The 27,205-nt window shown below is 59.8% G+C and overlaps 1 protein-coding gene across 1 annotated transcript; it reads left to right on the top strand.

The window, feature by feature from the left end:
• Nucleotides 1-7: 7 nt before the first annotated feature.
• On the top strand, nt 8-7,311 carry SNRPD3 (small nuclear ribonucleoprotein D3 polypeptide). The gene is made up of 4 exons (XM_027566170.1): nt 8-127; nt 1,994-2,137; nt 5,499-5,691; nt 7,091-7,311. Exons 2-4 carry the CDS (start codon nt 2,012-2,014, stop codon nt 7,150-7,152), a joined length of 381 nt encoding a protein of 126 aa, XP_027421971.1. The 5' UTR covers nt 8-127; nt 1,994-2,011; the 3' UTR covers nt 7,153-7,311.
• The last annotated feature ends 19,894 nt before the right edge of the window (nt 7,312-27,205 follow it).

A 27,205-nucleotide genomic window follows, 5' to 3' on the forward strand; every position in this document is an offset into this window, starting at 1 on the left:
TGCGCGAGGCATTTTGGGAACGCGTGGTGTTCTGGGAGCGCGCGGCCCGCCATTCGCGCACCTCACGCCTTCGCGGTCGCCTGAGTTCCGTCTACCCTGCAGCCTCTGAAAGAGGAGACCGGAGCCGGTGAGGACAGGGCCGGGGGCGCGGGGGCGCGGGGGCGGGCGAGGGCTGGGCCGAGGTCCCGCGAGCGGCCGGGGGGCTGGAGGAAGACGCGCCGCCGGGGAGCTCCGCGGGGCTCGGGGAGGGAGAGACGTGGGAAGCCCGGCCACCCAGACCCTCAGCGGCGCCTCACAGGCGCCTGGAGCTGCGTTCGCTAGCTTTTCCCCCGAAGTACTTGCTCCTCGGTTTCCGAAGCTCTCCAGGCCGGTGTTTCTCGAACTATCCAGGCAGTGGTCTTGAGATCGTTCCTGGCTGGTGGCCACCTTTCCCCCAGATCCCTACCCGGCTGATGCTTTTCAAAGCCCTTGTCATCTCTGCCCCCCTCCCCCTTCCAGGGCCTGATCCACTCACGCTTAAAACACAAGTTACCACATTTCCTTGCTTCTGAATCGTGCTGCGTGCATTTTGTAACTCCGGCTGCCCTTCCATGGCCTGGTCTCTGTGCTGCCCCGGCTCCCCCAGCTGCGGTTCAGCGTTGTCCTCACGAACGGAACCTGTTTTTTCCTAACCTCTCCCAGTCCTTTTCTTCTCTTGACCACACATGGTTGTGTTCCAACCTCCTGCTGCCTGTCAACCGAAAAAAATACCGCCACCTAAAAGCTGAGAATTAGGTTTCTTCGGTGGGAATCATGAGGACTCCGAGCCCGGAAGACAGGATTTCAGGCGACCCTCGGGAGAGAGAAATGTTGGGTGGGGTGTAGTCAGGCTGCGAAGAAGTTTGCAGCAAGGGGCAGGTAATCTGAATATTAAAAGATGACCGTTGAGTAACGGAGACCAGGTCTCCTGCCTGAAGAGATTTAACACTTTTCTGTTATTTGGGAAGATGCAAGAGTCCGGGCTTTCTGAAATCTTTTCTTTCATATGCATATCAGCTATCTGGAGCCAAATCCTGCTCTTTGGTCATTCACATCCTAATTCCTCCTTTACCCTAAGGCTAAGGTTCGAGGGACTGCCTCTTGTGCTTCTCACATCCCCTAGCTCCTCAGCCGGCTGCCAAAAAGCCATTATGGTTTTTACTTGGGCTTAAAAATTTGCATTTGGAAGGCTGGAATACCAAATGGCTGCGATGTGGCTTGTTTACTGGAGAGCAGAAAATATTTCATTTTATAGAAGTTTTTGTTTTATACACCCATCTTGGGATTAAAAAAAAAATCCACTTGCTTTTTTTCTCTCTTAATTAGATCAAGTCAGGGTTTTCCCTGGTTATATTTTCCCTCCAGGATGAGCATTTCCTACTTGTAGCACACCATCACTTTGTGAACACTTGGATATTTTTTCTTTAGCTTAATGGAGAAGTAAGTAGACGGTCAGAGAGCGCTTAATGGGTTGAATTAAACGCACAGCCCTTTCTGAGCTTCCCAAACGGCACGGTTAAAAAGACCTCCTGCCAATGCAGGAGGTGTAAGAGATGCGGGTTCCATCCCTGGGTCGGGAAGATCCCCTGGAGAAGGGCTTGGCAACCCACTCCAGTATTGTTGCCTGGAGAATCCCATGGACAGAGGAACCTCATGGGCTACAGTGCATGGGGTTGCAATGAGTCAGAGAAGTGACTTAACACGCGCACTCAAGGGACCTGTGGTGGAAGGAAAATGGGAGGCAGTTTCATTCCCGTTAGCTTTCCCCCTGTTTAGCCCCCCATTCCTCCCCACCCACATCTTGCATGTGTTTGCCAGATAGGTGCTTCAAGCTCAGAATTCAGCTAAAACAAAATAGTGCACCTCTGGCAACTTTGCTAAGTTTTCCAGAGTGTCAGCTTTGAGGGCTTGTGTTTGCCGCATGCCTTCTCGGGCTTCGAAAGATGAAGTGACTGCTGTCTCTTTCTCACCATAGAGCTCTCTTCCTGCCGAGATGTCCATTGGCGTGCCGATCAAAGTGCTCCACGAGGCCGAGGGTCACATCGTGACGTGTGAGACGAACACGGGCGAGGTGTACCGGGGCAAGCTCATCGAGGCGGAGGACAACATGAACTGCCAGGTGCCCTGCTCTGCGCGGGGCTGGGGCGGGCCCGGGGCGGGCGCAGGCCTGGAGGGCGGGATGCGGGCGGCTGGGCGCTCCTTGGAGTTCTTGGTCAGCGGTTGCTCGCCGAGTGCCCAGGCTGTGCCAGGCCCTGTTGGAGATACCAGAGAGGCGGGCTTCGGTGAGGGGCACTTGGAGGTTGAGAATGTGTAACCTCCTAGAATTGGGCTGTTTGGACCGCTCATCCTCCGTTTCTCCCAGTCCCGTGGCCGTCTTCTCACACGTTTTGGGCCCGTTTAAGAGAAGCAGCACAGCCTTCAGTGGAGCCGTCAGGTTCAGCTCCCCCGCCCTCCAAGCGTGCTTGCGTGATGCTTTGCAGTTAGCCGACTCTTCCCTCACACACTGCGTGTATCAGCCATTTTTGTAGCAGAAGCGCCTCGTGTGAGCGCACTTAGAGCAAATACTTGGCCGGGCAAGCAGGTTTGGGTGATAGTTCTACCCATAAAATGGAAGGAACGAGGTTACAGGACTCCCCGCTGCACAGGGCTCTGCTGAGACGTGTTGGACCCACTGCTTGGTGTGGCTCCCTTCCCACGGCGCGTGGATTCGTGTAGCATCACTTCACAGAGTGTGGGATGCAGTTTCTGTTTAAGAGCTTGGGCTTTGGAGTCTGGTGTGGGTTTGAATTTCAGCTGGCTTTATTAATTAACGTTAATTACCTGTTTGCTCATCTGTAAAAGGCGGACAGAGTTAACTTGGCAAGAGATTGACTGGGGGAGCTGCAGAGGGCCAAGGGCAGGAGCAGGAGAGCTTTCAATCTAGGGCGCGGGTCTGACCCAGAGAAGCGGGTGGTGACTAGGAGAGCCTCAGATGGCGGCACTGCCCTGAGGATGCTCAGCTCAGCCAACGTTGCTGATAAGGTAAAAAAGTTATGATCACCCAAACTGGTGCACATTGTGAAGAATATTACTCACCCAGTAAGGTGGTGCGGAAGAGTATTTAACGTGGTAAAATGCCACGGACATAGTGGGGAGACACAGAGCTCCACAGTGCTCCCGGTTTTATGAAAATGAGAGCCAGGCTATAAATGATAAATGGAATGCTTAAAAAAGATTTTGAGGAAGACTCATGTGAGTAGTTGCTTTTCGGTGAGGCATGATATGTTATTGAAAGTGAGGTCGCTCAGTCGTGTCCGACTGTTTGCGACCCTATGGACTGTAGCCTACCAGGCTCCTCCCTCCATTCTCCAGGCAGGAGTACTGGAGTGGGTCGCCATTTTCCTTCTCCACAATTTTTAAAAATATTTTTCTCATTTTGAAATGACAAATCGTGTGTTAAGTTTGTGATCATCAAAGCACAGTAAATGTTATCTTTAAAAAAAAAAGTACGGGCCAAGTCCAAAATCTGACTATACTTAAAGCAGCACAATTCCCAGACGTTTTGCGGGGAAGGTGATGGTTCACGGCTCCCGTGGAAGTGATGCTTTGCGGGCGTTGGCATGCTCACCCCTTCTGGGCCAGGTTGGTGCGGGCGCTTTCTTGCCGTGGCACGGTGGTCTGTGGGAGCCTCCCGCGGTGTTCTCTGAGCTGCTGGGCAGCGGGCTGCGGTCCCAGCAGCCCCTCACTGTGTGCCCGTGTGCCTGTGCGCCCATGCGTGTGCCTCCTCCTGCTGCGCTGTTGAGCCCGGCGTCCCGGCGTGGGCTCCGTTCTGTCCCCTGCAGCGCCTCCAGTTTCTCGGGTCTGCAGGCTGCCCCTCGCGCCCAGCCCGGACCCCTCAGTGCGCTTAGCAGATCCCGCAGCAGTTGCTCCGGGCTTGATTTTTCACACCACTGATGACTTGGTGAAGACTAGAGGCCAGTTGTTTTGTTAGGCTGTCCTTTGATTAGGGCTTCTCTGATGTTTTCTCATTAGATTTGGGTTATGTTTTTTGGGGTGTTGTGATTTTTTGTTTCCTCGGGGCGTCACTGAGGCCCGAAAGCCCTGTGTGCCCCTTGACCCCTGTGTGCCCCTTGTGCGACGTGAACCTTGATCTTCTGGTTAAGGCAGTGTGTGTTCTCTCCACCGTGGGCTCCTTTTTCTTTTGTAACTGATGAGCGCTTCCTGGGGAGGTTCTTTAAGTGAATGCCTTGTAACACACTGTTTCTCAGCGGTCTCCCAGTGGTCAGCCCTGCTTTGCTTCCAGTGAAGATTCCTGCCTGAATCTCGGTGTTATTATAACCCTTGCAAGAGTGATGTCTTTCCTCGTGGTACTCTGTGTTTGTTGGGTCTGCTTTGCGTGCCTCTCCGTTTATTCATGCGCTTGTTTTCCATGTGGGCTCACACTGTCCGTGTGTTTGTGAAGGGGTTACGATCGTTGCCATCATTGTTGGCCCTGACGTGAGCAGCTCCAGCCTGGGCGGACACGTGCCGGTCGTGAGAGCACGCAGTCTGACTGTCGTTGATCTTTCAGAACGGCCTGTCCGGGTGCTCAGGGTGGGCTGGAGGAGAGGCGGCCTGGGGCAGAGAGCCCCCGAGCAGACCGCAGGCCAGCTGGGAGTGCATTTGCCCCTTCTGCAGGCCAGGGGCTCCAGCACAGGCCGGGGCAGGGGGCAGCTAGCACTTGAAGGAGAGAGCAGGTCGGGGTAAGGTGAGGACACGCGTCAGGAAGCAGGGACCAGCGCTCCGCTGTGCGACGTGGGCTTGACCCGCTGTGAATAGACTGTGACCCTCTTCCGCCCAGAAGGCTGGTGGAGTGAGCTGCCCTCGCTGTTAAACGTGGTGCCTGTTGAGATTGGCACGGGCAGGTTTGTGTTGCCTTCCCACGACCGGCCAGTCTCCTGGTTGGATTCTCCTCTGGCTACCCCCACTGCCCCGCTGCCGGCATACACATCTGCCCACAGGCTGGAGGGGCTGCGTAGTCGCGGCGACGGCCCTGCTCCTGAGTCCTGTGTGGTCCAGTTGTGGGCGGCACCGCATCTGGGGCACTCGCGACCCTGGGGGCACCTTTGCAGCCCAATGCGGGGGTGCGCGAGGCTCGGCCAGGCGGTGCTGAGCCACTGCGGCCCGTTCACAGCAGCTGACCCGTGGCACACGCTGACGGGGGGCCTGCGGATGGCAGAATCGGGGCTTGGGGGCCAGGCCCAGGTTCCAGTTAGGAGTCTCTGCGTGCTGGCCGTTCAGCCTTGGGTTTTCAGTCCGTTCAAGTGGGAACTGGCGTACTGCGAGGTGCTCGGCGCAGCCCCACCCTGGCACACACCGCAGGCGCTCTGGGGTCCCCGGCTTTTTCTTGTGACGTGCGCATCTGCATTTGTGGTCTCCCTCCCTCCAGCCAGGGCTCGCCTTCACGCCCCTGCTCTCTGCCGGTGCCCCTGACCTTACTGACAAGGGCGGTTTCCTTGCAGATGTCCAACATCACGGTCACGTACAGAGACGGCCGCGTGGCCCAGCTGGAGCAGGTGTACATCCGGGGCAGCAAGATCCGCTTCCTGATTCTGCCCGACATGCTGAAAAACGCGCCCATGTTGAAGAGCATGAAGAACAAAAACCAGGGCTCGGGCGCCGGCCGGGGAAAGGCGGCCATCCTGAAGGCCCAGGGTAGGTGCCGCGGGCGCAGGGCTGTGGTGGACGGGCATGTCGTGGCCTTTTAGGAAGGCCCTGTGACCGGGGCAGCTGGCTCCACACCGCTGCCCCCGCAGTCTTGGGGATCCCCAGGCCCCGTCTTCTCTGTCTTGCCTCACTCGACCCCACTCAGGACGTATGTGAGATCCACAGCGGCTCCTTAGAAGAAAGGGGGGCTCAGATGAGAGTGGATGAGTCTGCTGCGGTGACTGCAGGGAGCTTGCCCTGCTCTGCTTGCCGAGCAGAGGCGCGGGCCCTGAAGGGCTGGGGTTGGGTCCCTGTGCGGCTGGGGTGTCTCCTGACACCCAGCCTGAGCGAGGGAGGTGGTGTGGGGAGGGGCGCTCTTGGATCAGAAGTCAGCCGTCTGGAGCCGTCTTTTACCCGTTAGAGGAAGCCAAACGAAGTTTTCCTTTACTGCGTTCCAGAAGTGGGACGGGGTCTTCCCCGTGACTGGCCCGGCCTTTTCCCCTGGGTTAGCCCACCCAGTGTTGTGTGTCAGGGTCCTGGAGGGTTCTGCACGGTGATCCGCTAGGAAACCGGTGAGTTGTTAGGAGTGGCCTGTCTGTCGATGAAGAGCCAGAAGGCCCCTTGATGCTCCTCAGGCCTGTAACTGCGCCAGGCCTGTCCCACTCAGGTGGCCTTGGGGCTCCGAGGGGCGGCCTCCTCCTCGCCCTGGCCCGTCCTGGGAAGGTGCGAAGGCTGAGCTGCAGCGGCTGCTGTGCGTCTCTGTCGGGGCTCTAGGAGGCGGCGCCCCCAGCCGGCAGCCGGGTTCTCACGGCCTGCCCTCCCTCCTGGGTCAGCTCCAGGCTCTTGAGAGGAGAGTCCAGAGGTCGGCAGGGCATCTTCTCTTCTTCAAAGCCACGGGTCCCCTCTTCCGACCTGAGTCTCAGAGAACAGCGGTCTTCATCGAGGGGTGGTCTTCCCCCTCCCCTGTTCAGAAACATTTCACACATGCAGAACAGCTCAGAGAACAAGATCCCTCACCCACATTGAATAGACGTTAACACTTCACGTCTGTTTCAGAGTTTTACGTGTGAAGTAAACGCACCTGCAGTGTTCTGTCTGCTCATCCTGGGGCAGCTCTGAGAATTCGTCTTTTCTCTGCTTCCCGGACGGGCTCCCCAACCACTGTCACCGCAGGGCCTTGCCCCCAGCTTCTGGTGGGCAGTGCTGGGCCAGGAGACGGTTCACGGTGTCCGCTCCAGCTCTGCCCGGGCACCCGCCCTTCCCGGGGCTCTTTCCCTGTGAGGTGCGGCGGGCGGGCCTGCTGCCAGACTGGGGGCCTTCAGGCCCCTCGTGGCCAGCGTCCTGGGCTTTGGCTCCTCTGTGGTGAGGGTCCTCACCAACCTGCCTCATCTTTTCTCTCCCGTTTCAGTGGCCGCAAGAGGGAGAGGACGCGGAATGGGACGTGGAAACATCTTCCAGAAGCGAAGATAAATTTTATCTGTTGGACAGAACTTTGCTCCTTTTTTTTCTTTTAGATTATCAGGGTCGGGATGCGTGCCTATGTTCTAGGTTATTTGTAGGCATCGTTTTCTTTAGATGTGGATAAAATGTTGAACTAAATAAATATGGTGGTTTTTTTCTTTTTGAGAATCTGAGGACTCTGTGTTCCTTTTGTAGCTTTTTGTTGTGTTTGCTTTGGCCGCAGCTTAGGCTTTGACACCCTGGGAGATGTGCTGGGGAAGCGCCAGTTTGAAGTAGCGCAGTTACTGATTAGCGCAGAGGCCGCCGTCCCAGCCAGCACTGGCTAAGTGCTTGGAGGGGCTCCGAGGGCGCACGGGTTCCCTTGCTGGCACGCGGTCACGCACGCGGCAGCCTCTTCGGGAGCAGTGTCAGCTCAGCTTGAACAACAGGACACCCGGGTCATGCCTGTGGGGAAAAAACCGAGACCCAGACCTTGCCACCTACAAACCCCAGTGAGTCAGTGTCTAGCAGAGGTGATCTGATATGAGAAGGTCATTCAGAGAGTCCGTGGCTCCTGGGGTACTGGCTTCATAAGCAGTTTTGCGCTGACCCGGGGGACAGGTTCTGTGTGTTTATCACAGCGCTTGGCGTGGACGGGCACAGCGGCGGCTGCTAACGCAGAGACGGGGTGTGTGACACCGGTAGCTGACGGCAGCCCCGAACTGGAAAAGCAGCATGGAGAAGTCGGACACCGGAGAGGGGCCAGCAGGGCTCCTGTGTAGGATGAGCTGCGGCAGAAACTGGAGGCGAGGGACTCGGTCGTCGGCCCTAGATGGTGCTTGTTGGACAGATGTCCCGGTGCTGGGGGAGCGGGAGGTCCCCTAGCGAGCTTCCGTCCCGAGGTCGCAGCACGGCCACAAGGTCGCGGCCCTCCGGTCAGTTCCCAGGACCGTCCCCCCGGAGCTCCTCCCACAGGTTCAATGAAGGGTGGCTGGGGGCAGCTTCCAGTGAACTCCCTGTGGAAGGAGGTAATTTGCTTTCGATGCGACCAAGAGTTCATCTGTTTCTGAAAAGGAACAGGTCTGCTGAGATGCACGCAGAGACGACTGAAGCCCCCGCAGCGCCTCCCCTGGAGATGGGGGCTCGGGAACCTGTTTTGAGCTGTGCCCTTGCTGTCCCCACTCAGCGATTCCGGCTCAGCATATCCACGTCCACATTCTGACCCTGGCCTAGAGTGCCTTGTTTTATGTGAGCGTTAACTTTTTTTGGCCGCACCTCATGGTTTGTGGGACCTTGGTTCCCTGACCAGGGATCGAACCTGGGCCCTCGGCAGCTGAGGCCCAACCACTGGACTGCCGGGGAATTCCCTGGAAGTTTTATAAAACAATAAAGTTACCCTAAAACAGCTTTATAAACAGCTTTGTGTCCCGCATTTTAGGAAAAAAAAGATTCGTTACTTGTACTGAAAGAGCAGGTGGTTCTGGGGGGTTTGTTGTTATGCCGTCTCTTCAGTCCTCCGCCCAGCCCTCTCAGCTCGGGGCTGCTTGTCCGTATTTGCTTCCGTGTCTCCATTTAAACCTGTTTGTGTGGCTCCTCCTTGGTGTTTCGTTTCGGGCATTTATCTTTTAGCTTTTCCGTCCTGCCTACCGACGTGGGCTCCCTGTGGCCCATCTCCCCGATACTGTAATTCTGACTTGATCATATTCGGTGTTTCTGTTATTAGGGATTAGGCCCGGGTGTTTGATTACAGCTGAGCCAGGTGGCAGATGGGATCGCTTTCATGCAGAACGTTCTCTTTCCTAGAATTAGTAATCCTCTTATTGGGTGGGCCAGAAGGTTTGTTCGGGTTTTTCCATGATGAGTGAACTTCTGGCCCGCCCGGGACATTCTTCCTGCTTCGCTTCCTGCCTGCTTGGTGCTAGTCCCAGCCCAGACTTGTCTAAAGACATCCGTCCCCCTTGTCTGGTCAGTCTCTCCTCGGCTGGCCTGCCCAGACTTGTCTAAAGACATCCATCCCCGCTGTCCGGTCAGTCTCTCCTCGGTTGGCCCGCCCAGACTTGTGTAAAGACATCCATCCCCCCTGTCCGGTCCGTCTCTCCTCGGCTGGCCCCAGGCTGGGCCGGCTTTCCTCTGTGCTTAAGGCCTTGCCTGCGGGCTTTTCTCTTGAGGTCTCCTGTGGTTTGTGTAACTTCTTCCTCCCACCTCTGCTGTAGAAGGGGTATGTGTTGGAAAGCTGCTTCTCCTCTCTCACTCCGTGGAGGATGAGACTCCAGGCGGGAGTTTGCTTCCATTAGAATATTGAAGGCAGTGTTACCTTTCCATCAGGCACCCCGTGCTGCAGTGGAGAAGTCCGGGGCTGACCTGAGCACGGACCTTTGTACGTAACTGTCTCTCCCGGCTCCGGGATTCACACCAGCGTGCCCCAGCCAAGGTCTGTGGGTCAGTGAACCTTTTCAGAACGGACTTTAATCCTTCGTTTCTGGGAAGCTTTCTTGAATTGCTTGTTAATGATTTCCTTCCTTTGGTTTTCTCTCTGGAATCTGTGTTGTTCGGCTGTCGGATCTCCAGGGCTTTGCCTGTTTTACTTCTTCCTATCCCTGCCTCCCCTAACCCCCCATTGTTTTTTGGTCTCCTTTGTAGATTTCTCCTAGGTGATTCTCTGAAAGTCCCTTTTTTTTGTTTTGTGTTTTTTTTGTTGTTGTTGTTAATAGGGCCTCCAGCCTTCCCTGGGGCTCCGGTAGTTAAGACTGCATAGTCCCACTGCAGGGGAATTTGAGTTCGATCCCTGGTCAAAGAACTAAGATCCCACACCCTGCACAACCCTCAAAAGTTAAAATATATTTAAAAATTTTTAAATAGAAAATTGCAGTTTAAGAAAAACAATAAGGTTGGAAGCAACGTGGCCTGTTAAAGAAGACATGGATCCAAGGGCGGTGTCGCAGGGACAGCTGGGCCACAGCCTGAGGGGCTGCCAGCCTCTTACCTGCACCGGGGGGGGGGTGGGGGGTGGGGGGGTGGGGGGGGGGCGGCGGACTCGGCGGATGCACAGCCTGAGAGGGATGCCAGCCTCTTACCCGCACCAGGGGGTGCAGACTCGGCGGATGCACTGATACCATCCCTGCTTCTAGACACACCTGCTGAGTGTTTCATAAGCTTAAAAAAATAATAAAGCACACAGGATTTTTTTTTTCCCCTGCTTCTGGCCAAGATGGAAACTTACCCTCATGCCTTAAAAAAAAAAAACTCGGGGCATTGAAGGAGAGTAACCCCTGAGAGCTGGGAAACACACGAGGTGGCCTTACCGCCTGGTGAGGGCTTCCAGGCTGCGGCAGTGAGGGGAGCTGCAGCCTACCCAGGTTGAGGAGCCAGCTGAGAGTCCAGAGACCCCCAGGCAGCTCAAGTTCAGAGGACAGACAGCAGGAAGAAGCAAGCCGCACAGGGACCCCGGGGGCTGCAGAGGCTCCTCTTAAATACCCAGGAGACGGGCCAGGAAGGAAGCCGTGGGGAAGACGCGGCGCCACACAGACGTGGGGACGGTTCCCGCTCCCCCCGGCCAGAGGAAGCCCTGACTCACAGCAGTGGGCACACTGTTAGACCAAGAATGTTATTTTAGGTGTAACAGGTGACAGACGTGGAGACGACACTTCCCAAGCGCAAGGGGCGTGCCACGCCGCACGGGGTCACCCGAGGAAGCCCCAGGTGGGTCAAGGGCAGGAGGGGCGGGGAGGCACGACCCAGGGCCTGAGTGTGGACTCCACAGGGGAAGCAGGGGTGAGGCAAGGCAGGCCGGTTTGAGGACATCTGAAATTGGATGATTGAACAGAGCAGAGGGCTCCGGGCTATAGGGGTGGTCTCCAGTTGCGTGGTATCTGGCACGGCAGGTGATGGCTTTGATGGGTGAGTTAAATAAAGGTGGTTGGTTTAGACTTTGGTTAATTTGTATGTGAAAGGCATGCTGTGCAAGCAAGCTGTTTACTATTTGGGAGTTAACTGGCTCTAGGAAGAGCAGTCTGTAGCAAGGCTCCAAGGTTTTAAAATTTTTGAAATACTCAGTAAATGACATTTAAACATGAATAATACAAAAATATGATGTATTTTTAAGACAAGTATCCAGGAAAGTTTTGCCTCAAAAATGAACTTTGAGCCCTAGATTGAGCATGGCTGTGGACCCAGCTAACAAATCATAAAAACAGGACTTGAAAGGATCACGCTGTGTCTAGTCAATTAACTGTATTCTCCAACAAAGCCCCAAAAGATTTATAGGAACATAAAAATATCTAGCACCTTACAAAGTAAAATTCGCAGTGTCTGGCATCCATTCAAGGATTACCAGCCATGCAAAGAGCCAGGAAAGCACAGCCCGTAGTGAGAATCATCAAAACAGGTTAAAACTGACTCACGGGTTAGAAGGAGCAGGGAAGGCAGTTAAGATGGTTGGTTGAGCTCTTTCAAACATTCAAAAAGTTAAAAGACATGGAAGGTCTGTAAAGAAGGACAAGGGTGTAGTGGGAGGAGAAAGAAGGAAGAGAAGCAATTTCTCATTGAACTTAAGCTATCATAGTAGATGAGACGGTGCAGAAGAGAAGGTCAGGGAATGTCACAGCATAGAAGCTCAGCTGTAAAGAATCCGCCTGCAATGCAGGAGACCTGGTTCGATCCCTGGGTTGGGAAGATCCCCTGGAGAAGGGCGTGGCAACCCACTCCAGTATTCTTGCCTGGGAAATTCCATGGACAGAGGAGCCTAGTGGGCTACAGTCCATGGGGTCGAAAAGAGTCAGACACACCTGAGCGGCTACACACAGCACACATTATAGAAACTATACGAGATGAGACACACAGAGAAAAGGATGGGAAGGGCATTTCTGTGGTGGCCCACTGGTTCCGAATCCTGCCTGCCAGTGCAGGGGACACAGGCTCAGTCCCGCTTCCCGAGGGGCAGCTGAGCCCCTGCACCACAGCTGCTGAAGCCTCCACGCCCGCGAGCCCCATGCTCTGCAACTGGAGAGAGCCCACACTCAGTAACGGAGCGCTTCAAAGACAGCACAGCCAGAAATAAATTTGGAAAAAAAAAAAGAACTATGGGGAAATTTCAAGTTTCCTAATATATGGGTGGTTGGAGTCTCCGAAGGAGAGGTGATGAGAGAGACAGAAAAAGTGTTTGAAGAAATAATGGCCCCAAACTTCCCACACTGGATGAAAACTATAAACCCACAGATCCCAAAAGCCAAGTGAACTCCAAGCACAAGAAAATGAGATCCAGGCGTATATCGTAATTCAAAGCCAGTGCTGAAGAGAAAGTTCTCAAAAAACTGCTAGAGAAAAAAAGAAATGTTATAATCAGAAGAAGAAAAACAAGATGACATTTCTCACTGGGGACCATGCAGACACAAAAACCATGAAACGGTATCCTCAGAGTGTTGACAGAAAGCTGTCAATCTAGGATCCAGTAGTTAGAGGAGCAGCTTTTTAAGACGAAGGCAAAATACATCATTTTCAGACATTCGAAGGCTGAAAGAAATCACCAGGAGACCTGCTGTACAAGAAGCATTAAACGATACTCATCTAGCAAAAGGGAAATCAGAGCACATGGAAATCTGAATATACACAAAGAAGTGAAGACCTCTGTCCTTCACTGTCTCCCTGAGTTTGCTCAAACTCATGTCCATGGAGTCAGTGATGCCATCCAACCATCATCCTCTTGACGTGTGAATGTAAAACGCATGACATTACCATAAAGGCTGAGAGGAGAATATTACATACTATTATACTTACACCAGAAACGGCGTACTACTTGAAGTCTGTGATCATTTTAAAAATGTATAATACAAACCGCAAAGCAACACTAACAAAACAGAATTAAGGCAATACTTTTTTTCTCTAGCAGTTTTTTTTAGAATTTTCTCTTCAGCACTGGCTTTGAATTACAATACATGCCTCTGTCTCCTCGAGTGCAAGATGGGGCCGGGGCGGGGAGCAGTGAGGAGCCAGGCTCTTCCTCTTCTGGGATGGAGGGACTGGTCAAGAGTGGGCTGGAAGTACTGACGATACTTCTCAGACTGAGCCCCGCTCAGGCGTGTGGGATCCGTGCCCGCTTCTGGCAGGCTGGCAGACAGCTGGAGGAGCCTTCGTCCCTCCAGCCTCCGCTTCTTGGGTCGTGCCAGCGTGTTGAGAGCATCAAGAGGAAAGAACGAAAACACGCCTGTCCTCTGCAGGACGGAGGTGACCAACGCGCGGGAACTTCTGTCCTGGAAGGAAGGACGTGTGAGCCCAGACAGAATGTTTTAATTAAAAACCCTTCCTCCTTGGAAGAAAAGCTGCAACAAACCTAGAGAGCGTATTTAAAAAGCAGAGACGTCGCTTTGCTGACCAAGGTCTGTAGAGTCAAAGTTAGGGTTTTCCCAGTGGTCGTGTACAGATGTGAGAGTTGGACCATAGCGCAGGCTGAGCGCCGAAGAATTGATGCTTTTGAACTGTGGTGTTGGAGAAGACTCTTGAGAGTCCCTTGGATAGCAAAGAGATCAAACCAGTCAATTCTAAAGGAAATCAACCCTGACTATTCATTGGAAGGACTGATGTTGAAGCTGAAACTCCAATACTTTGGCCACCTGATGCGAAGAGCCAATTCACTGGAAAAGACCCGATGCTGGGAAAGACTGAGTGCGGGACAGTCTGTGTGGAATTGATATCGCGCTTGTGCGTGCTCAGCGGCTCAGCTGTGTCCAGCTCTTTGTGACCCCATGGACTGTAGCCCGCCAGGCTTCTGTGCACGGGATTCTCTAGGCAAGAATGCTGGAGTGGGATGCTATTTTCTCCTCCAGGGGATCTTCCTGACCCAGGGATTGACTCTTGCATCGCAGGCGGATTCTTTACCATTGAGCCACCTGGGAAGCATTCCCAAAGAATTGATCATTGATATTATCTCTTCCTTAAATATTTGGCACATTTCCTCAGGGAAGGCTCACAAGCCTGACGTTTTCTTTGTGGGAAGGTTTTCAACTACAATTCCAATTTAAGAGAAGTAGGGATATTCGGGTTAGCTGTTACTTCTCAGAGGGAGTTTTTGCATTTTCGATCTTCCAAGGAATTAGTCCATTTCATCTGAGCTGTGGAATTTGACATGAAGGTGTTCATAACTTTCTCTTTTATTCTGGCTGTACCGAGAGGCTTGCTGTCTATTTAAAAAAAAATCACTAACCTGCTGATGTGTGTATGGATAAGCAAAAGTGGCCTATCCATACAACAGAGTATCATTTAGCCTTAAAAAAAAATGAATTACTGACACATGCTATACCATGGATGAATTTTGAAGGCAAGGTAAGTGAAAGAGGACACAAAATATGATTCCGTGCATATGAAATGTCCAGCAGGCAAGTTCACAGGAACAAAGCAGGTTAGTGATTTTTTTTAAAAATAGACAGCACTTAACACCTATATTAGGAAAAAAGAAAGGTCTTGGGTCAATGGTCTCAGCTATATCAATCTTGGACAAGAAGATATCACTGAAGAATCTAGAAGAATCCCCTGGCGGTCCAGTGGTTAGGACTCAGCACTTTGACTGCTGTGAGCCAGGGTTCAATCCCTGGTCAGGGGACAAGATCTTGCAAGCCTCTCGGTACAGCCAGAATAAAAGAGAAAGTTATGAACACCTTCATGTCAAATTCCACAGCTCAGATGAAATGGACTAATTCCTTGGAAGATCGAAAATGCAAAAACTCCCTCTGAGAAGTAACAGCTAACCCGAATATCCCTACTTCTCTTAAATTGGAATTGTAGTTGAAAACCTTCCCACAAAGAAAACGTCAGGCTTGTGAGCCTTCCCTGAGGAAATGTGCCAAATATTTAAGGAAGAGATAATATCAATGATCAATTCTTTGGGAATGCTTCCCAGGTGGCTCAATGGTAAAGAATCCGCCTGCGATGCAAGAGTCAATCCCTGGGTCAGGAAGATCCCCTGGAGGAGAAAATAGCATCCCACTCCAGCATTCTTGCCTAGAGAATCCCGTGCACAGAAGCCTGGCGGGCTACAGTCCATGGGGTCACAAAGAGCTGGACACAGCTGAGCCGCTGAGCACGCACAAGCGCGATATCAATTCCACACAGACTGTCCCGCACTCAGTCTTTCCCAGCATCGGGTCTTTTCCAGTGAATTGGCTCTTCGCATCAGGTGGCCAAAGTATTGGAGTTTCAGCTTCAACATCAGTCCTTCCAATGAATAGTCAGGGTTGATTTCCTTTAGAATTGACTGGTTTGATCTCTTTGCTATCCAAGGGACTCTCAAGAGTCTTCTCCAACACCACAGTTCAAAAGCATCAATTCTTCGGCGCTCAGCCTGCTCTATGGTCCAACTCTCACATCTGTACACGACCACTGGGAAAACCCTAACTTTGACTCTACAGACCATGGTCAGCAAAGCGACGTCTCTGCTTTTTAAATACGCTCTCTAGGTTTGTCGCAGCTTTTCTTCCAAGGAGGAAGGGTTTTTAATTAAAACATTCTGTCTGGGCTCACACGTCCTTCCTTCCAGGACAGAAGTTCCCGCGCGTTGGTCACCTCCGTCCTGCAGAGGACAGGCGTGTTTTCGTTCTTTCCTCTTGATGCTCTCAACACGCTGGCACGACCCAAGAAGCGGAGGCCGGAGGGACGAAGGCTTCTGCAGCTGTCTGCCAGCTTGCCAGAAGCGGGCACGGATCCCACACGCCTGAGCGGGGCTCAGTCTGAGAAGTATCATCAGTACTTCCAGCCCACTCTTGACTAGTCCCTCCATCCCAGAAGAGGAAGAGCCTGGCTCCTTAGTGCTCCCCCCACCGCCCCGTCTTGCACTCGAGGAGACAGAGGCCCAGGGAGATCCCAGCTGGCCTTGCGGCAGCAGGGCCGTCATGATGGCCGAATGGCCTCTGGCTTGCTGGGGCGCCCCTGGCGGGAATTTGGGTGACTCGGCCCCCGATGGCTGGGAGACGGGCAGCACCCCAGACTGAAGCCAGCTGCCTGGCTCACCTCCTGGCTCCTCCCCGTTCCTAGCCCTTTGACCTCAGACAGGTCTCTCAACCTCTTGCTGACTCAGTTCGCTCACCTCCTGCAGATGCAGAGAGAACTGAAGTGGTGTAAAGCCATCGGAACAGTGCTTGGCCCCAGCCGAGGCTGCAGAGCGCTCTTAAATAAATAGATGGCGTCAGCCCTGCCTTGTCCTGGGGCCTGGGCTCTTGCCATTCCCACCCAGAGAGCCCTGGGTGGAGGCCCGCTGACGCTGCAGAGCCTCTGCCCGGTGCCCCCCATGCGGCAGGCCCTTTCCAAGCCTTGTCAGCCTCGCGCCAGTGGGACAAGGGGCGGCTCGGTGAGCCTTGTTCCCAAGATGAGGGGCCGGGCCCTGAGAGGACCGCACCGTCCACGGGTGACGGGCGGGACCAGGCCAGGTCTGTCCGCCTCCGAGACTGGGCCTAGGAGCGGACCGGCCCCAGCCAGGCCCCCCTGGTGTCTCCTCCGCCTGCAGCCGGCTTCCTGGGTGTCCCTGCCCACAGAGGAAGCCTCTCTGGGGTTCGCAAGGGCCCCTCAAAGGGGCTCTGGACACCTGCATGGGAACAGGGCAGACTGGCTCAGAGCCGCTTCACACCCCTGCCTGGCCAGGGGCATCGCAGGCATCCATCTGAGAGGCCGGGAGATTGAGACCAGCTGCCACCGCCTGCATCCAGCCAGAGCTCAGCCAGCAACACCGGCCACGGTCCTCACAGCATCCCGGTGAGACGCCCTGCACGCGGTCGCAGTCGTCAGGCCCAGGTCTGGCAGACGCGGGCCTGGGGTGGGCAGGGAGGAGGGGTGGGGGGAGGCCGCAGACTCACAGCCTGGAGTCGCAGGATGCAGCTCAGCAGCTCGCTCGGCCCGGGCCGGCCTGTTCATCCTCCAGTTCCCTGGGGCCCGAGCCCACTGTCCCAGAGTGGGGGTCACTGGGCAGGTCCACGTCGTTAAAGCAAGGAGGCTGGGGAAGGGCGAGGACCCCACAGCAGAGAGCATAGAGCTGCACAGAGGGGAGCAGAGCTGGGCTGAACGGGTCCGCTCACGCCTTCCAGCCCCTCTGGGTAGGGCTCCCCCAGGCGCAGGGAGGCAGGGGCCTAACCTCACCCCCTCCTACCCTCCCAGGCCTGACGCCGCCCTTCTGGCCCAAGATGCTGCCGGGCATCTGGCGGCCTACAGACGAGTGTCACGGTGCCAGCTCGCGGTCCGTTGAGGGCCGGAGCTCTAGGGAGGGTTCACTGGGGCGCTCCGCGAGGCGGGGGATCCCGCCGCCCCTGGCGCTGGCCTGCAGGGGCGCCCTGGGCCAGGCACAGGGACACCGTTCGACTAGCTTGGCGTCCCTGCCCAGCCCCCCACGCAGGCCTGGGCGGGCAGGGAGGCGCCTGGTCTGCAGCCCGCCCGTGGGTCCTGCTTCCCCCGGGCCTCCTGCTGCCAGCTGTGCCCACCCCCCACCCCCGCATGCGCCCTTGGGTTTCCCCACGGGGGAGGACTCCGCATGCGGGCCCCCAGGGCCTGCAGAGAACACAGGGCTCTTTGTCTCTGACTGCTGTCTCTCCTCCCCTGCCCTGTGGAGCCGCCCACTCACCAAGTGCAGGAGGCCTGGAGGGTGGGCACCAGAGCTGGTGGGCAGCAGTTCGCCCCACGGGAGACAGGCCTCGCCCCATCGGCACAGTCGTGTGCCTGGCCCAGGGAATCCCGGTTGAGGGGGTGTTCAGCAGCCTGGGCTCAGGCAGGAGCTCTGCCCCGCTCTGGGTCCCGTCCTCCAGGTGCCCAGGCCCTGCCCGGACCTGAGGGCCAGTCCCCGGAGGTCCCCTCCAAGTCCCCGCCCACAGACGGACCTCCCGCTTCTCCGGCCTCCCAGGGGACGCTGTCCAGGGAGCACCCAGGGGAGGTCAGAGTGAGTCTGGTCCCTCCCTTTTGCAGGCCCCCACTTCTCCTCACCCCAGGGGCCAGGCTGGTGCCCAGTGGCCCCCGAGGCCCACGGTGCAGAAAGGCTGAGGTGGAGAGGACGTGGCCCTTTATACGTGCCGGCCCCCCTCCTCCTCCGCACACTGGCTCCCGGGGGACCTCCGCCCCCATCATCCCATCCGCCCACGAGCTCTGGAGGCAGGAGCCAGGCGGCCGGCGGGTCACCCGGTGCAGCAGGCCTGGGGCGTGGGCCCCACAGCCACAGAGCCCCAGGGGGATGCCAGGGCCGGGACCCCGGGTCCGGGCCCTCGTGGATGGTGGGCGGCAAGGGGTGCTGGCTCATAGGCTGGGCAGCAGCGGGCACAGCAGCCTGTCGCTGAACCCTGTGAAGCTTAGGGCCAGCCCTGCCAGCCCAAGTAGCGCGTGACGGGCTGCGGGTCCCGGGCCAACGGGGGTTCCCGACAGGTCCACGGCCTCACCTGCCGGCAGAGTCGTCCGGAGGCTGCGGGAGAGTCACGGGTGGGGAGGGACTGACAAGGGCCCCGCCGCCACCACCACCCTGGCCACAGGCGGCGACCCCCAGTCAGGGCGGCCCAGGCCCCTGCGCACGGCCACTTCCTGAGCGAGTGGCCACGGGCAATGCTGGCAAGAGCTCTGAGCCTCAGTTTCCCCCTTGGTTAAGAGGCAGCCTGGTTGTGAGGATTCGATGCACCTGTGCTCATCAAGGCCGTTCTAAAAACCCGCTGTTTGCAGCCTCCCCACACCTGTCACGATGGTTGTCTCTTGATTTTTACGCCAACCCAGTGGGGTGGCATTGCTTATCCCGTGGTGCTGGGGGCGGGGGTGACCCGACTCCTCCACGGCCACATGGCACTAAGGGACAGCCAGGTCTCCAAATCAGGGTGCTGGACCCGAGCCCACCCGTCAGTGTTTCCACGTGCCTCCTCAAAGGTCACTGACCGTTTTGGAAGGATGGATGCTCCTATGAGGGTGACTGGTGTCCCCCACCCCGAGGCTTGGAGGCCAGAGAGGGAACAGACCCAGGCTAAGCAAGAGGGCCGTGTTGGGGAACGTGGGCTGGGACCTGCCCTGTGGGAGGCTCCCTGCGTCATAAGCTGGAACTCGAGACGGAGGAGGGTCCCCCACCCCGCAGAACCCTGTGGTTCTGTCATTTGAGCCCGGGGCTGGCTGCCTGGGGGCCTAGAGTGGTGGGAGCACCTCCAGGGCCCCCGCCTGCCAAGGCAAGGAACAGCCCCCACAGGCCCCAGACCGAGCGTGGGCCCTCAGGCCTGAGGCCAAGGAGGCGCTCCAGGGCCTGGGGGCCAGTGGCCTGTTGCCAGAATGAGTCTGCGCACGAGGCCGCGGTGGGCTGACTGAGGGGGACCCCGCAGCAGCGCGGGCCGCTGGGCTGGCCGTGGAGCCCCCGCTCAGGCCGGGGGTTCCCAGAGGACGGTGTGGCCCTGGGCACGACACGCCTGCCCCAGCCTCAGTTTCCTTCCTGGTGACAGGACCTGGGTGCCGCCTGCCTCCCAGGCTGCCGCGGGGACTCAGCTGACCGCCACTGAGGTCATGTTGGTCCAGGGGGCCGGGCCCTGGGCCAGGCGTGGGGACGGCAGCTCCCACGGAGAGGAGCCGGGCCGGGGGGGTGCCTTGGGCTGGGGGGCCGCATGCCTGCCCCTTCTCCAGCCCTGAGCCTCCCTCCAGGGCGGGTGGGCCCCCCGCGGCCACCTGTCATGAGGGCCGAGGCCGTAGACAGCTGCTGGCAGGTCCTGCCCGGAGGACTCCGAGCTCCAGGTGCTGCGGGGGGCAGTGTGGTCAGGGAGGCTGGCCTCGGGGGCCCGAGCGTGGGCATGCGCACAGCCGGCCGGCCGACCTCGGGCCGCCCACTGGCTGACCCCCCCCACCCCCCGCCGCAGCCTGGCTCGCAGCCAGGAGAGGCTGCCCGCTGGGAGCTGGACAGGCTGGTCCGAGGCCCGCGGGGCCCGGCGGGAGGAGGCCCAGACAATGGGCCCTTGTTCCCGGTCCTCAGGCCCCGGGCCAGAGCCTCGGGCGACCCGCCGGCTCCCCGCGCGCCCTCAGCGCCCCCCGGGACCAGGCCCCTCCAGGGAGCCCCGCTGCCCCCACGCCGCCCCAGGAAACAGGAGCCAGCCAGGTCAGCACGCCCTCCCCCCTCTCCCCGTCCAGCGGGCCGGCGCCCGTGGACTGGGTCTGGGCTGCCGGGGGAGGGTGGCTGTTTGACGGCGCCCCCCGCCCCCATCCTGGCCCCCTCTCTCTCTCGCTCCTAAGCCGGCCCTCGCAGAGGCCCAGCTGGGCAGGATGTGGGGCGGCCTGCTTTCCGCAGAGCCGGCACCCAGCCCACTCCGCCACCCAGCACATTCTTTCATCCAGGCTCTGCGAGCAGCGTGCGTGCACAGTGGCAGCAAGCCCGGGGTCCCCGCAACGGCTCCAGGCCAGCCTCAGGGCGCCTGCGGCGACCGCTGCACCTGGACAGGGCCGGCTCACAGCCGGCCGGGCCCGGGGGAGGGCGCCCCTGTCTCACGCCGGGGCTCACTGTGACAGGGGCTGCGGCAGCCTCAGGTTGTCAGGAGCAAGGCCCCTGCCAGCCTCACGGCGGGACGTCCGATGGGCCCGCGGGGTGGACGGCAGGTGGCAGGGGCCAGCCCAGCAGGAGGAGAGATCTGCTCCCGTAGTGCACTGCCCAGGGAGGCGGTGGGCTCCTGTCCACAGGGGTACATGTGGACCGGCTCTCCCAGCGCTGGGACTCAGTGGGTCTGTCAGGGTGTTCTGGATCCCGAGGGTTCCCCACGCGACCCCCTGCCTGGGTCCCAGGGCCGGGCCCACGGCTCAGGAAACGGGTCCAAATGACAGGTGACACCCCGGGGCGGGGTCAGCAGGGTTCCCATGGGCTGCAGCTGCAGGCCAGCCTCACACACGACGCCGGCACGGGGTCCCAGAGAGGGACGCTGACCCTCCTTCTGAGGCCACGCATGCAGCAGGCCAGGGGGGGCCCCCGAGGGCAACTCCAGGCCCCCGTCCACCACGCTGCCCGGCCTGGGGCGTGGGCCTCACCGCCTCGGGGCACTGCAGGTCCCGGGCCAGGGGCCCAAGCAGGCCGTGGGCAGGCTGAGGAAGGCGGCGTTCCTGCAAAGCAGGCCAGTGAGCAGGGCCCCTTCTGGGCCCAAATCCTGCAGGCCGCTGAGAGTAGAGGGAACCAGGGCCGCGGCCTCCCTGCCCTGGACGCCCTCCCAACTGCTGCCCCCGCCCCAGGCTTGCAGGACGCCCTTCCCTGGGATTGGGCTTGTCTTTGGGGGGCTGCTCTGATGACCCCCCCAGTGCCCCCGCCCTCCAGCATTCCCTTCGGGTCCCCCCGCCTCTACCCACCTAGGCCGCAGTCCTGCGCAATGGCTGCCGTCCACACCCTTCCTGTCGGGGTGGCACTCCGCTCCTGTTCCCTCACTCAGTAGAGAACGCTGCCAGCCCCGTCTTCCCAGGCTCGCTGCAGAGCACAGGGACCACCCCGCTTGCACCCTCCACCCCCTGCCCAGCCCGCGCACCGCTCAAGCAGCCTCAGGCCTCGGCCCGACAGCCTCCTCCCAGGGGCCCTGGCCTCCCGCCCCTCCCAGCCAGAGCCAGCTCCACGACACCCCTGGGCTTGACCCCCTCGGTGGAGATCAAATGTCCTCACAGCCATGGGGTGGCAGAGACAGTCTGCAAGCCTCAGACTCTGGCCTCCACGGCCTCCCCCACCCACCAGCCCCCCTGTCCAGCCCCCGTCCAGCCTCCCAGCCTCATGCACATCCCCCTTCAGGTCCCTGGCCTGCCCTGTCCTTCCCGCCCCCCACCCCCTGGCTTCCTCCTGTTATCCCCTTGCACCCGGCGTGCTGTCTTTTAGGGGGTCCGTTTACAGGATGCGACAGGCACAACCAGGATGGGCCTCCAGACCTCAGGCGCCTCTGCCCACCCCAAGCCAGAAAGTAGCGTGCTCTGTGCGTAAAGCCCAGGAGGGCACAGGAAGCCAGGCCCCAGTGCCCGAGGGCCGAAACTGCAGAGGCCCTGTTGGCCATGGGACAGGGCAGGGCACCAACTCTGGGACACCCAGCTAAAATACCCAGCCAGTGCGCCTTGGGCTCTTTGCCAGACGGAGATCCGGGGCCCTGGCTGATGCATGCTGCTCTGCTTGCACTTCACACACGGTTCAAGTGGGAGATGCCAGCTAGGGAGGGTCCAGAAGAAGCCAGGGCTGACCCAGACCGGGTCCCAGGGACCCCAGCCTGCCTTCTGCAGGTGCGGACAGCTCCCCCGAAAGGGCCAGCCTCTAGCCTGCGGAGCCCAGAGGGGTGGGCTGCGGCCTCAGCTGGCCCCCAATTTGCTCTGCGGCCCTAGGCTCGCAGCTCTTCTCCAAGCCTCCGTCTTCCCGAGCATGTCCACCTGTGCACCAGGCCGATCTCAGCGCACGGGGCGGGGCGGGCGGTGGCGGCCGCAGGGCACGCGGCCTCGGCAGAGAGGGCAGCGGCTTGCTCGGTGGTGACTCCTGGGAGCCCAGGGCTGGGGGCTGGCGTCTGTGGAGCCAGGGCCCCGCCCACCCCGACCCAATGCTGGGAAGGCACAGGGGGTGCCAGCCGTGTGTCCTCAGTGGCCTGGGGCACTGCCCGCGAGGAGGCTGGGCCTTGTCTGGGCTGCTAGGGTGAGGCTGCTGCACCCGCTGACCAGCCGGGCGGCAGCTCAGCTCCCCCAGGTCCTGGCTGCAGGATCCAGGGCCCGGCCTCCCGTCTCCCCATTGCCCCCCAGGACAAGACCACTGGCCCCCAGCTGGCCTCCTTTCTTGGCAGGGTCTGAAGGCAGGCACCTAGCTCCAGGCTAGGAGCCACAGCCGACCTCAAACCCCTGAGATGAGCGGACGGTCCAGGGAGCCCCTCCCCAGCTGTAGCCCACTGCCCTCCGTCCTTGCCTCGCCCTGCGGCCTAGACAAGACCCCCATCGTCCCCTCCCCTGGGAACCGCCCGGCGCGCGCGCCCCCGCTCGGCACTGCCTCCCGGCCCCTCCCCGGCCTCCAGCCCCGGCCGGCCCGCTCCTTCTCTCGCCTGGCGCAGAAGGCGCCGCAGCTGCCGGGCGCGCTCGGGCCGCCACTCGCGGAGCGTGGACTGGATCTCGCGGAGCCCGCGCACCCAGCGCTCCCAAGGCGCGGGCCCGCACCCCGCCGCCGCCCCGGCCTCCAAGCCCGCGTCGGGCCCGGCCCGCCGGCCCAGCCGCGCCCCCATGGCCGCCGCGCGGCGGGCGTAGAGCGGGCGGGAGGCCCGGCGGCCCGGCGCCCCGCCCCGGCCCCGCCCCGGCCCTGCTCCTGCCCAGGGATGCGCCGCGTGCGGGGCGCGCGATCCGAGGCTGCGCGCCCTGGCCGGGCCGGAGCGGGGCGGGGGAAAGAGGAGGGCCCCTGCGGGGTTCCCGGAGATCCCACGCTCGGTTTAGGGGTGTCGCTGGAGGAGGCCGTCGGCCCGCGCTCGTCCTGGCTCGAGCTGTGTCGCCAGGGACTGGGGTCACCGGAGGGGGGTGGCGCTCGGCGCCTCCAAAGCCTCGGGCATCCGGGGCTGACCGTGGGTCGGTCGTTTTGGCGACGAAAGGAAGGAGACTGGACTGGGGGTCAGGGCGGGGTGGGGGGCGGCTTCAGGCGGTGCCGGTACCGGTTCTCAGAACCTCCCCCCAGCCCTCCGCCGCAGCGCCGCTATAGTACCTGACTTTTTCACCCTTCGCAGACTCTCCTGCCTTGACAAATATTTACCCTCCCTCCCTCCTTGGCTGGCGGCAGAGCTGGGCGAGCCAGGGGCCTTGGGGGTGCTGGTTGATCTCACCCCAGCTCTGGGCAGGCTGGCAGCACCTGCCTGCCTTCAGGCTCCCTCCCAGGCAGAAGTGGGGGAAGCGTCTGTGTGCGTGGTGGGGGCCGCTCGCTGGAGGGGTCTTCCCTGGGGGCCCGCTGCCCCTTATAGCTCCTCCCCCCAGCCCCTTCGCATCCCAGCGCAGGGGAATTTGGCTCCAGAGCCCCGACTCCCACAGCAGGGAGGGTGTGTGTCCAGCTTGGGAAGGGTGCCCAGGGCCCGTGATGGGGGAGAACCGGCCCACGGGGGGGTGGGGGGGGGAGGCAGACTTCAGCTCCTTCTGCAGGGCTAAGCACCGCTCCGCCCCCCGCAGGAGAAGGTCTGAGAGGACCGTGCTGGGCTCGTGGTCCTGAGGGCTGAGCCCCGGAGAGGAGGCAGGGGCCGGCCCCCGCCCCCCCAGCCGCAGTTCCGCCACAGCCGCCGTCCCTCCCCCCGCGCTGGGCTTGTTCCTATCCTGGCCCCTTCTTTCCTGCCGTCAGACGGCTGGACCCAGACGCCCTCCCCCTGGCTCTGTAGCCGGCTTTGTCCCTGGGCCACCTTGGCACCACAGGGTTCCTCCTTGGCAAACCAGCAGGACGGCCGGCCTGCCCTCCTCCGGGGCCAAGTCGACGGCACACTGAAGTGACGTGGTGGGGGCCCGGGCCAGGGCCTTCAGCAGCGGCCCCGCGGCCCCGGGGGCCTCGCAGACCCCTTCCCAGAGCCGGAGGCCCGGTCAGCCACACACTTCACGCCGCACCCCATCCCAGGACCGGAGCCAGAGCTGGGCTGCCTCCCAGGTCCTGACCGTATCCTTCCAGAGGCTGAGCCAGGCCTGGACCCCGTCCCCCCCGAGAGTGAGAAGGCCGAGGAGGGGGCGTGGGGTGGGCAGGGGAGGGCCAAGCCTGGATGTCGTGAAGGGGCAGCCAGACAGCGGTGGGGTAGGGGGTTACGGCCAGAGCTTGGAGTCCCATGGGAAGTGGAGAACTGCTCCCCAGCCCTGAGTCTCATCCCCGCCCCACCCTCTGTGTCCTTGGCTGAGAGATTCCTGGAGGGCGTTTTCTAGGAAAGGGGGGAGGGTGGCATCTGGGCTCAGATCCCTGGACGGGCCTCCCCCGGCCTCCCGTGGGGGTGGCCAGGTGGACTGTCCCAATCTGCGTTGGACAGAGGCTCCAGAGGCAGAGCTGTGCCCTCAGGGGTGGGGCACTGTCCCCCACAGGCTGGCTCTCGTATGTGCTTAACTAAAGCCTGCTGCTCCCTATGCGTGGAGTTGCCCTGGGCAGCTGAGCTGTGTTTGGGGAGACCCCGTGGGATGGGGTGGGAGCTGTGGTGTTGCCCTCTGAGCCCCCAGGGCTGAGGTCAAGGTTCAGAAACTTGTACCCAGTGTCTCCGGTTCCCCAGCTGGCGCTAGTGGTAAAGAACCTGCCTGCCAACGCAGAAGATTGGGAGACTCGGGCTCAATCCCTGGGTTGGGAAGCTCCCCTGGAGAAGGAAATGGCACCCCACCCCTGTCTTCTGGCCTGGGAAATCCCATGGACAGGGGAGCCTGGAGGGCTCCAGTCCACGGGGTCACAGGCGTCAGACAGGACTGAGCACAGCACCCAGCCTCGCGGGGCGGCCCTGCCGCCCCCGGGAGCCAGTGAGCTGGGAGGTTGAGGAGCTGGAGAGTCAGGCGGGCGGGTGATGCTGAGGACATCCTGGGCCCCGAGTGGGACCTGCCAGGAGACCAGGAGCCCCGACAGCTGGTGGCCCAGCTGCTATGACAGGAAACCAGGGTCTGGATGACCCAGCAGGTGTGGGGGGAGGGCTGGGGCAGCCCTGCGCTGGATGTGTCCCACCTTCGGGCCCCTTCCCTGCCCACCCAGCGTGTATGTCCAAGCCCAGGAGGAGGAAGGCCAGCCCGGGTACCTCAGCAAGCAGCCTGGCACCATGGAGCCTCCCGGCAGCCACCACAAAGAGGGACGAGGGAGCACTCACAGGAGGGAGGAAGCAGACGGACATTGCGGAGACCGTTTCCCCTGGAGCTGGCTCCAAGGGGTGGGTTGGGAGCTTCCTGCAGGGTCGGGGTGGCCTCAGGCCCCGGCTCCAAACCCCTGGACCTGCCCCTGTGGGGGAACAGAAACATGTAGTGCTGTGAGTTTTCTACGGCTCTCATGACACGGGAACTACAAACTTGGTGATAGTTTAAAACGACAGCAGTCGGAAACCGACCGAAGCACTGGCAGGGCTGTGCCCTCCAAGGTGCTTCAGAAGCCTCTTTCTCTGCCTGTCGCCAGCTTCTGGCGGTGGCCAGCGTCCTCACCTGCCTTGCCTTGCAGCGGCTTCCCGCCGGTCTCTGCCTCCCTGGTCCCGGGGCTCCTTCCCTGCGTCTGTGTCTCCTGGCTTTTCAGTTAGGCGTCTTTCGCTGTGCTGGTCTCTGTTGCTGTGCGTGGGCTTTCTCCAGGTGCAGAGAGCAGGGGCTACTCTCGAGCTGTGGTGCGCAGGCTCCTCACTGCGGTGACTTCTCTTGTTGCAGAGCACTGGCTCGAGAGCACAGGGTGGGCTGCTTCCTGGTGTGTGGGACCCTCCCGGTCGGGACCGGAACCCCTGTGTCCTGTGTTGGCGTCTCCTTAGTCGCTCAGTCATGTCTGACTCTGCAACCCGTGGACTGTAATGCGCCAGGCTCCTCAGTCCACGGGATGCTTCTGGGAAGAATACTGAAGTGGGTTGCCACGCCCTCCTCCAGGGGATCTTCCCGACCAGGGATCGAACCCGCATCTTCTGTGTCTCCTGCATCGCAGGCAGATTCTTTACCCGCTGAGCCAGCGGGGAAGCCACATGACTCCCTTCTTACGGGACGCTGCTCACTGACTTAGGAGCCCGCCCCCACCCAGGATGACCTCACCATTACTGATGACTTCTGCAAAGAGCTCCTTTCCAGATGGGGTCCCGTTCAGAGCCCCCAGGTGGATGAGGATCTGGGGGGAGACTGTTCAACCCACTGTAGCAGCTTCTGCGAAACCATTTCCTCTTCTGGAAAATGGGGGAAAATAAGATACCCGCCTGGGAAAGGCGGAGGCTTAGATGCAGCAAGGAAGGCATCCAGCACACACTCACGGGTCAGCGTTGAGCACCTGTGGCTCTATCACGCTTCTGTGGCCCCGTGCCCAAGCCTCCCAGCCACCCGACAGCCATCACGTCCATTTAGCCATGGTCACTGGCCGCCATGGGCACCCCCGAGACAGATGCAGGAGGCCAACAGGAGAGCAGAGGTGGGGAGCTGTGACGGGGGTCCCGGGGCCCTGCGGGAGCCGGGGCAGCCCCCAACCAGGAGGCAGGGTAGGCTT

The sequence above is a fragment of the Bos indicus x Bos taurus genome, chromosome 17, assembly GCF_003369695.1.
Source record: "Bos indicus x Bos taurus breed Angus x Brahman F1 hybrid chromosome 17, Bos_hybrid_MaternalHap_v2.0, whole genome shotgun sequence".
Taxonomy (NCBI): domain Eukaryota; kingdom Metazoa; phylum Chordata; class Mammalia; order Artiodactyla; family Bovidae; genus Bos; species Bos indicus x Bos taurus.